The sequence below is a fragment of the Neomonachus schauinslandi genome, chromosome 11, assembly GCF_002201575.2.
Source record: "Neomonachus schauinslandi chromosome 11, ASM220157v2, whole genome shotgun sequence".
NCBI lineage: Eukaryota > Metazoa > Chordata > Mammalia > Carnivora > Phocidae > Neomonachus > Neomonachus schauinslandi.
Window position 1 is genome coordinate 37,595,160 of NC_058413.1, and position 9,968 is coordinate 37,605,127.

Here is a 9,968-nt window from a genome sequence, read left to right on the forward strand (position 1 = left end):
GAGATACTCTGAACTATGCAAATCCTGTTTCATCTTAAAGTTTTGCCCACTAATCTTAGCATCCATTGGTGGATCCTTTTTTTTTTTTTTTAATATTTTATTTATTTATTTGACACACAGAGAGAGAGACAGCTAGAGAGGGAACACAAGCAGGGGGAGTGGGAGAGGGAGAAGCAGGCTCCCAGCTGAGCAGGGAGCCCGATGCGGGGCTCAATCCCAGTACCCTGGGACTATGACCTGAGCTGAAGGCAGACGCTTGACAACTGAGCCACCCAGGTGTCCCTCCATTGGTGGATCTTTTCTGCAAGTTATTACTATGGTGTTTGCCTAATGGTGATTTTCTATTTCTCTCTTCCCTTCTATATTTATTAATGAAAATTTTACTCTAAGTTCGAGCTGCTCCTTCTCCGTTTATTTATTTAGTTGATTATGTCAGTATGGATCCATGGATATTTATTCTATCCTATGGGCTAAAACCGAATACTATCATTTTCTCTGTTGCTCAAATTACTCCAGCTTTGGCCATGAAGAGTCCTTCAGGTTGGCTCCTGTGTTCTTGTGTAAGGTCCCCCTCCCCATCTTTTCTTTTTAAGTACTTCCTTATTCTGTGGCACAAGCTGTTCCAGACTCATCTCTTATCATCCTGCACCATTCATGGAATCAAGCACTTCTCTAAAGAGCCTTGGTTCCTTTTATTGGACAATAGTGTTAAAATCTGGGTAGTAGGCATACTCATTGCTACTGGGGTTTTTCTAGGCTCTCTCAACAGAGCTAGGAAATACATGTGTATATACTAACCCACACATGCACAGACACCTACATTTCTGTATCTATCTGTATGTATATTAAAAACTGTGAATTTATACTGATACCTCCAATTCCAATCTATCACCATAGGACTCATTTCATCCTTCTGTACTTCCTTATCTGAAACCTCCTTCTCCAACAGTGAGAAACCTAGCTCTTATTAGCCATAATATATTTACTTACTTGTCGATGCTATTATAGACAATACGGAGTCCCAGAATTGCTATTCATACATACCCTGCGAGAAACACCTTTACTGACTAGATTACAGCACTTACGTAGTCTTTTTACCTGGAGCCTCAGCACAATATCCAGTCAAGATTTTAGTTACTCAAACAGCTCTTTCCTTTGCCACCCCCTTCAGCAGTTACATTATTCCTTTGTAATATAGTTGAGTTCATCTGTTAGTGTTTATATTCCATTTTGCACCACTATTACCCTCACACATCCTGGTTGTTTTGTTGTTTTTTGTTTTTTTTTATTACATGAAGGCTATGAGAAATAATACTACAGTCCTAAGAGTCGGGGCTATACAGAAGATACCCTCAGAGAAACGCCACTCCCTCGTTATCCCTGTTACCTCAACCCCATTGTGCCCTTCTCTCCATATCTGTCCCACTAAACTCCACACGTCACTACTCTCTTTAGTTTCTAGTTTATCCTTCCTGTATTTCTTTTGTACAAATGAGCAGACACATGCATTTTCTCAAATCCCTTTCTTTCTTACATGATGAGAATATCATACCACAGATACTCCTTTGAGCTTTGCCTTTTCTTGTTTAACAGTATGTCTTGGATATCACTCATCAGTTCAGAGATCTTTGGTTTTTTTTTTTTTTTTTTAATAGATGGTGTGGATATACCAGAGTTTACTCAACTACTCTCCTATGTATGAGCATTTAAATTGTTGTCAATATTTAGAAATTACAATGCTATACTGACTAAACTTGTGTACATGTATTTTCAGAATGTTGGAGGGGTACCTTCAAAAGAGATTCTTATCTGTGAAACTGTTGTGTTAAAAAGTAAGTGCATATCCATTAGTTTTTCCCTAATACCCCCTTTTTGTACCAAGATCCTATCCAGGATACTATAATTCATTCAGTTAGGTCTCCTTAAGCCTCTCTTAGCTATGACAGTTTCTCAGATGTTCCTTGTTTTTGATGATCTTGACAGTTTTGAGGAGTATTGGTCAGGTAGTTTGTAGAATGACCCTTACTTTGTATGTCTGATGATTTTTCATGTTAGACTGAGGTTATTGGTTTGGGGAGGAAGACTAGAGGGAAAGTGCCATTCTCATCACATTATATAAAGAGTTGATAATAGCAACATGATTTATCACTGATGTGATTATCTGGCTACGGTAGTGTTTGCCAGGTTTCTCCCTTGTAAAGTTACTTGTCCCCCTTTATATTGTACTTGCATTGCCTATTTTCTTAGTCATCTCCTTTATTAATTCAATCATCTTTAAATCCTCAAAGCCTAATACTTAGCAGATGCTCGATAAATATTTACTGAAAGGCAGTGGAGGTTGCAATGGTCAGTAATAAAGCTTGGAGCCAAGAGAGCGATGACCTTCTCTTCCATCTCTCTCCACCAAGGGCTAGGAGCACAGACTATTTGAGAGAATGCAGGCAGTTCACTCCAGGACAGGCCCAGTTCAAGTTCTCCTTCTTTTACTAGGCCTCTTTAAGTGTTGCAGATCGCAGTCATGGCTTCTTCATCCAAACTCCTGTAGGCCTTATTTATTTACTAAAAACAATAAATTCTCCTTTATTAAGCACTTACCCTCTGACAGGTGCTGTGCTAATATGCATTATCTTTGCAACAATTTTATAAGGTAGGTGTCATTATCACCTTTTTACAAATTATGGCTGAAAGAAATTAACTTTATATATCGCTGAAGAATTAGATTCAATACCGATCTGTACCCACAGTGACCAGGACACAACATTCAGTATCTGTTGATCTGAATAACCTCTTTTCTTCTGAACAGTACTACCTTTTTGACTTCTCACAAAACTTACCATATTTGACCTCATAATACAAGACAGGCGTTTAAAAACAAAACACTCTTAAGACTATGGGCTCCCTATGGGAAAGATTCATTTCTTTACGTTTCTAAAGCATTTAACATACTACTTTCATCCTGTGAGTGTTCCAATAAATAATTTTGAATTTAGGAAGTCATAGAGAGCACTTAGTGCGCACTTTGTCATTTATCAAAGAGATCACTTTGATCACTCTTGGGAGAAATGAAATTAGAGAGAATTTGTAAAAACAGGAAAGAATCAACCTGGGACTCACCACATTTTGGAGCCAGAAAGAATCTCAGATGAAAACTTAATAAAAGAAAGCTCTGTCCAGGGTCACACAGTTCCTGAATCCTACATTAAGGTCCTTACTACTACATCGCACTGCCACACAACTTAATGATGGTCCTTCTCAAGGAAATGAGTAGTTCTCCACAGTTCTCACTAATCAGAGAACTGCTCAACTCCACACTGTCAGACTTCTGTATGTGAAGGTACATGTCTGTTTAGAATGGTCTCACTGACCTGAAGAGAGCAAACCCTCTACCTCACCTGACACAAGAAACATGAAAGACAGTATAAAGAGAAAAAAAGCATACATTATTAACCCTGATAAGTTATAACAATAAAGTATTTATAAGAAGCCAACAGAATTTTCACAAGATCCCTGTTCAATAAGGAATGAGTTGGGGTGCCTGGGTGGCTCAGTCAGTTAAGAGCCTGACCTGTGATTTTGGCTCAGGTCATGATCTCATGGGTCCTGGGATCAAGCCCCACCATGAACTCCACACTCAGGGGGACGTCTGCTTGAGATGATCTCCCTCTACCTCTCCGCCCACTTGCGTGCTCTCTCTCAGATAAATAAATCTTAAAAAGAGTAAAATAGGGAATGAGCAAATGCACAGAATAAATAAATAAGAAAGCTACAGTCAAGAAATGAGAGTGGCCCTGCCACAAGGAAGGCTATAGAGTTAGTGTATGTAGGTAAGCCCATGGAAATTTGCGTGGAATCTGTTCTGCATCAAAACAAAATCTCAGGGGCGCTTGGATGGCTCAGTCGTTAAGCGTCTGCCTTCGGCTCGGGTCATGATCCCAAGGTCCTGGGATCGAGCCCCGCATTGGGCTCCCTGCTTGGCGGTAAGCCTGCTTCTCCCTCTCCCACTCCCCCTGCTTGTGTTCCTTCTCTCGCTGTGTCTCTCTCTGTCAAATAAATAAATAAAATCTTAAAAAAAAAAAACAACACCAAAATCTCAGTAAATTAGATGTCTTTAAAAAAAGTCAATTATCTCATCTAAATATATCAGACAAAAGCAGCAAATATTATTAAATCTACTTTAAAATTACTTTGAAGCAGAAAAAATAAAAAAATAAAATTATTTTGAATCAGTAGATTTAAAAATTTTGGTTAATTTAAATTTAAAATTTAGTTAATTTTAGTTAATTTAACTAAATAAAAATTTTAGTCAATTTTAGTGGAAAAATCAGTCTACAACTAAAAATTATTTTCTCAAGTGTCCCAATGTTTCAGAACATCTAGTACACAATATTTAAAGAAACTCCTATTTCTAAATTTCTCTCTAGTAATGGTCAGTGTAATTAACAGTTCTTAAATAACTTAACTTTCATACTGAAACCAACTACCTAGTAAGGTCTTTAAAGAATTAAGGAGATGAGATATTTTCTTAGAAAACTTAACCACCATTTGCCATTACAAATGACCCTATGTTAAAGTAGACCCAGTATGTTCATCTTACCAAATTGAAGTAATAGGTCATCTTCTAATACTGGCTTCAAATACTCTTCTTTCTCCCAAGGCACTGGGTTGTATATGGAATTCATATACTCAACTGTAGGATTCTGGACATAAAATTAATTGCATGTCTTTTCATTGTATATAATCACAACCCCCCGCCCCAGAAAAAATAAGAAAATTAAGCCCCCAAAAAAGGAACCATGTCTACTTCACATAAAATCTCTATTTAAGGAGTCTATGTTCACCTGTCATTTCATTAACTTGATTGGACGATTGCTTAGATTAAGCAATATGGTTTTTCGCACTTTTTTATTGTTTGGATTTGGGGGAAGTAGCATCATAAACATTCATTAGAATAGGAGAGAAAAAAGAACTAACTATTTAAAAATAGAACAAGAAGACAACCACAGTACTTGAAATCACACTAGAAATTATTTCTGATTTAGGAAATACGGGTATTATCTGACACTGAATTACTTTTTCACATAAAATCAATTCACCTCTTGGACACAGTTAAAAATGATAACTTTACTAAACATGGTGTGTATTCATTTACTTGGTGTTGTATGTTGTACCAGCTCCTAAAGTTCATGATTCCCCCAATATGATGATTATATAGCAGTTCTTTGTATTCTTCTAAAATTAATGCACCAATAGTCACTGTGGTATTTCTTTAGTTTCCAAACAAAATTGTAAATTAAGCTACCAACTTACCTTAAGTCTAATAAAATTTATTAGTTTAATGTATCCATAAAATTCAAGTCCTAATGGGGAAAAAAAAAGATAATTCACCTATTTTGAGTTTTATTTAACTGACCTATTCTATAGAAGCTTCTCTGGTTAATAATAACCTCTAAACTATAACTTAAAATATTTTGAATTTCTTATTAAGAACTAGAAATAGTGACTTAAATACTTCTGAAAATTTTAATTGAGAAACAGCCACATGGATAACAGTTTTTAATGTTTTTCTTGCATTTTTAAAAAGCAGGAAATTAATTTTTAGAATTCAAATCCTCATTTGTAAGAACAAAACAAATCAGGAAAATTCGGTTGTAGATTTTACCAAGTATTTGGCAGCTGATATTAGAGCCAAAAGTCTCTAAATCCCCTACATTTAGGGTGCCTACCAAATTACAATTTTGCCCGGACATGGAGTATACAAAGTATACTAGCTTTTACATGAAGTTAAATGATATAAATTAAAAAACAATGAGGCTTGTTCTCTTTCCAGAAATGAAGCATTGTTTAAAGGAAAAGCAACAGGATATCTAACCAACTGGGAATTAGTTGTTGTGAGAAATGTTGTCATAAGAAACAACAGCATTTAAAATGTTTTATATGCACAACAGCATACAAAACCCTCTATTTGTTAAGTGAAAAAAATTACAAAATTATATTTAAAGTATGATTCCAATTCAGTTTAAAAATGCACATTAAAAAACCCAGTAAGTCATTCATGTCTTACAAAAGCAGGTGTGGTTGAATTTGATTCATAAACATATTTATCACATATTTAATGTCTTTTCTAGTTGATAGCAAATATAGGGACTAAAAAAACAATTCTGTATTCAGTTAATTTTAGTGGAATCGTGTTAACTCTTCGGCATCCATTTAAAGAAGCAGACTTTAATTGTAAGGGAAGTATGTTCAAATGCAAGTTTCAGAAGAATCATCTAAATATTTTGTTCATCACCTTAACTTCATCACTCCTTTTTCTATACTCTTGCCAAACTCAACCTTGTATGCCCTGAAGTTCATGTTATGCTTCGACCTGGTAAGTTGTCTTTTTTCACAATGACCCACTTCCTTTTCCAAAGTCCACCTCCACCCTTGCTCTCCCTAATTCAAATATGATAAAAATGCAATCATATGCCAAGGTTGTTTTTCCTTTTTAGTTGTGAAGTCAATATAATCTTAAATATAGTGAATCTTATCTAGAAGAATGACTTATAATTAGTCCTCCCTCAAAGGCTACTTGTCAAAACAACTTTGTAAGATAGGCTGTTGTTGTATTTTTCACTACACTGAGCTTGTGTAGGAAAGGAAAGATCTGGAAGAATATAAAGTTTGAACTTAAATTTCACAACTAAAATTCTCTTTATTCTAAAAAATACTCACCATGTTTATGGACCATGTTATCAATATTAAATTGATGCTCAGACTTACAGTGTGAAAACGTTTCTTCAGCAGATGTAAATAACCTGAAAAATCAAACAATAACTTTATGAAATAGTCCTCTCAGAAGTCTAAATATTGATTTCATGTTAAATATGTATCTCCCCCATTCTGCTGATTCCTATTTTATATCCAATTAAGAAAAAAAACAAACATACCTGTAGATGAGAGGGATCCAGCATTTCTAAAGGGAATTAGTACTTCTGAGTCCCGTTTTACACCCTACACTAACTACATTTGAAATGTCAAGGTTCATTTATTTGCCAAATAATAGCACTGAATTTATCAAAAGGCTTTTAAGGAAGAGAACTCCCTGTGATAGATTGTTTCTCTCAAGATATGAAAATTCCCTACAGAAGATTCTTTTCTGCTGTGTCCACGCTGCTTCCAGAGGCTTTGAACGGTGGCAGCTCAGACTCCTTTTAGAAATAAAGCATAAAATGTAATTTTTATAGGTGGCATATTCCCAAAGTGATCTTGTAGTGTTCTGAAAGTACATGTGTTACAGACATTGTGAAGACCAAACCTCTTTATTATGTGACCTGCGAAACCGAAGGATACTTAAGATAGGAACACACAGAGGAGGAGCCGCATACCTCTGTACACTCGGCACCTCTGCAGCAGTTAGTTTTCAACAAACGTTTACTTCGCTGTACTTAGCCTATTACAAAGAAGTACATCCCTGATGCTCAATAAATATTATTTTATGCCAACTGGAGTATATGGAGACATTCTGTACCTACGCAAAGGGCGCTACATGTGAGAACAATGACAATCAAGAGGAACCAATATACCGCCAATCAGCACCATGCCCAGATTTATGGGAAACTGGAAAAATGTTTATTCAGGTAACACTGGCCAATGCCAAGCAGGCCTCTTTCACGCCCACTTGTCCAGAACGTCGACCAAAGTTAAAGCTTACTGAGATGAAGAGGCAGAATTTTATGTGGAAAAAACATGGATTTGGAGATAGGACAAACCACAGCTTTGTGACCTTGAACAAGTTACTGATACCATAGTCTTTTTCCTAAGTGAAAAAGGCATCAATTCCTTTCCCTTCAATGGGTGGGGAGCCCCTACCTAAGAAAGGTGATTCTTCAGACGGCTCAATGGAAATATTACACCTGAGAAGCTCCGTACTCATTAATGAAAAACAGAATGATAAAGCTGGAAGGGTCCTGAGGGATTATGTGGTTTAATGACTGGCAAACTTGTTACTCATTAGAATCACCTCAGAAAATGCCTTTATAAAAATAGAGGATTCCTAGGCCCCAACCCCTGATTTAGAAGGGCTGCGGCGCAGGCTTCAGCATCTTTTTAAAGTCTCAGGTGACAAGGGCGCACAACTAGGTTTGGGAACCACAGATTCAGATTTCACACAAGGGGAAACTGAGGCCTGTGGAAGAGAAGCTAGCATAACCTGGGCTCCCAGTTCATGGCTCTTCCCTCTACAGCACTGTGCTTCCTCCTTTTGTCAACAAACCCTCACTCCACACCACTGGTTCAAGGATTCGCGGGCAGGCCGCTCGGGTTGGACTTCAGACGAACGGACCCACGGGGCTCGGGCACCCTACGGGTGGCGCCTGGCACCGAGGAAGACGAACCTGTCACAGAACAGGCAGGGGGTCTGCTGCTTGTCGTGGGGGAGCTCAGCATCGTCCTCGTCCTCCCAGGCGGCCTCGTCACCGCTGTCGGACAGCTCTGGCAGGTCGTCCTCGTCCTCCACAGCGCCCCGGCCGCCTAGCACATGCAAACTATCAGCCCTGCCCGGGACCGACACCAGGGCGAGACACCACCCCCCGCCCCGCTCCCCCGCGGCCCTCGCCCGCGCCTCCTCCACCCTCCCAGCCAGGCCCCACCGTCCCGCACCGCATCCGGGAGGGGAGGGTCTTTCTCCCGCCCCACGGCCTGCGTGCCGGGCGAATACGGTGCTAAGGGGCCAGAGATACCCACCCGCAGAGCCCGACGCTAACGAGCACATGGCTGTGTTGCCCCGGAATCTCGCGCGCCTGGGGGCGGGGACCGGGCTGGGCAGCGCACGCGCGGCCGCCGCCGAGCAAACCGGGCCCGGAACCCTGGGAACGAGCGCGAGCGCAAAGCAAGGACGGAACTCGGGGAGCCTCAGTGTCGCCTAGAAACGCGAGAACGCGCGCGCGGACTTGGAAGCGCTTCCGGCCTCGAGGCCCTGGTTGTTGGCCACGTGATCTGGGGGCGGGGCGGGAGCCGGTGCTCCGCTTCCTCCAGCAGCAAGGTTGATGTATCGCGCGCCGAGTAGGCGCTGAAAGCTGGACCGAGCGTCGCAGACTTTGATGTGACTTTCGTCTCCTCCTCGCGCTGCGGCACGTCTTAGCGGGAGGCCCTCCCCTGCGCCCCTGAGCCCAGAGACGCAGGCGCCCAGCGGTTTTGCAATGGGCTCCGCACCCTCTGTGCGTCTCTTATTCGAGGAATGGGCCGTTAGTGTAGGGGGCGGCCGACCCGCGGCGCCCTCTGGTGGCGGAGAGGCGGAGCGCAAGTAAGGGCCTGAGACTCGACTCTGGTTCCTGGGCTCCCTGATTCCCTTGGGGTGCAGCAGGGTGGGGAGACAGGACTGCAGGAGCCAGTGTGGGGGTACTAGAGCACACATAGGTGCCAAAGCATGGAGGACTGTTCTAAGGGTTTTAGTCTTTAAAGTGCAGTGGTTAAGTGAGAGCATGGACTCCGATCCAACCTACTCAGTCTCAGTCCTACGTCTGTCACTTTGTCACTCTGATCTTGAGCAACATCAAGACCTCTCACTGCCTCCACTTCCTCACCTCCAAAACAAGGATAATGACCGCACTAGCCACAGAGTCACTCTAAGGATAAAATGACTCAATACATGTAAAGTGCTTGGACATAAGTGTTAACTTTATCCTAAACAATGGGAAGCAGCTGACCTCGGTTAAGCGACGGAGTGATGCCCTTCCATACGCTTAGAAAGTGACATAATGGCTGCTGGGTGGGAAGAACACAAACGTTCCGTTCTTCATGGCTTTTTTCCCCTTCCTAACATCTACTCAAACCACAGAATGCTTTGTTAGGTGGGAGTGGGCAGCAGTAATTTCAGTAGGTAATTGACCAAGCTCTAGTTCCAGAGACTGGCACATGTTTATCCAATTAAATTGACTACCTTGGCCTACCAGGCTCCACATAATCCTGCCTGACTTCCATGTCAACCC

At 40.7% G+C, this 9,968-nt stretch overlaps 1 protein-coding gene across 1 annotated transcript in view; it reads right to left on the reverse strand.

The window, feature by feature from the left end:
• The window catches only part of PRMT3 (protein arginine methyltransferase 3), a 131,066-nt gene extending 122,297 nt beyond the window's left edge, over positions 1 to 8,769 (reverse strand). The window contains exons 1-5 of the mRNA XM_021685855.2: positions 8,725 to 8,769; positions 8,376 to 8,511; positions 6,715 to 6,797; positions 5,308 to 5,357; positions 4,595 to 4,697 (exon numbers count right to left, since the gene is read on the reverse strand). Coding sequence (XP_021541530.1) covers positions 4,595 to 4,697; positions 5,308 to 5,357; positions 6,715 to 6,797; positions 8,376 to 8,511; positions 8,725 to 8,752 — 400 coding nt within the window. The 5' untranslated portion in view covers positions 8,753 to 8,769. The remainder of the gene's footprint in view (positions 1 to 4,594; positions 4,698 to 5,307; positions 5,358 to 6,714; positions 6,798 to 8,375; positions 8,512 to 8,724) is intronic.
• Positions 8,770 to 9,968: the final 1,199 nt, after the last annotated feature.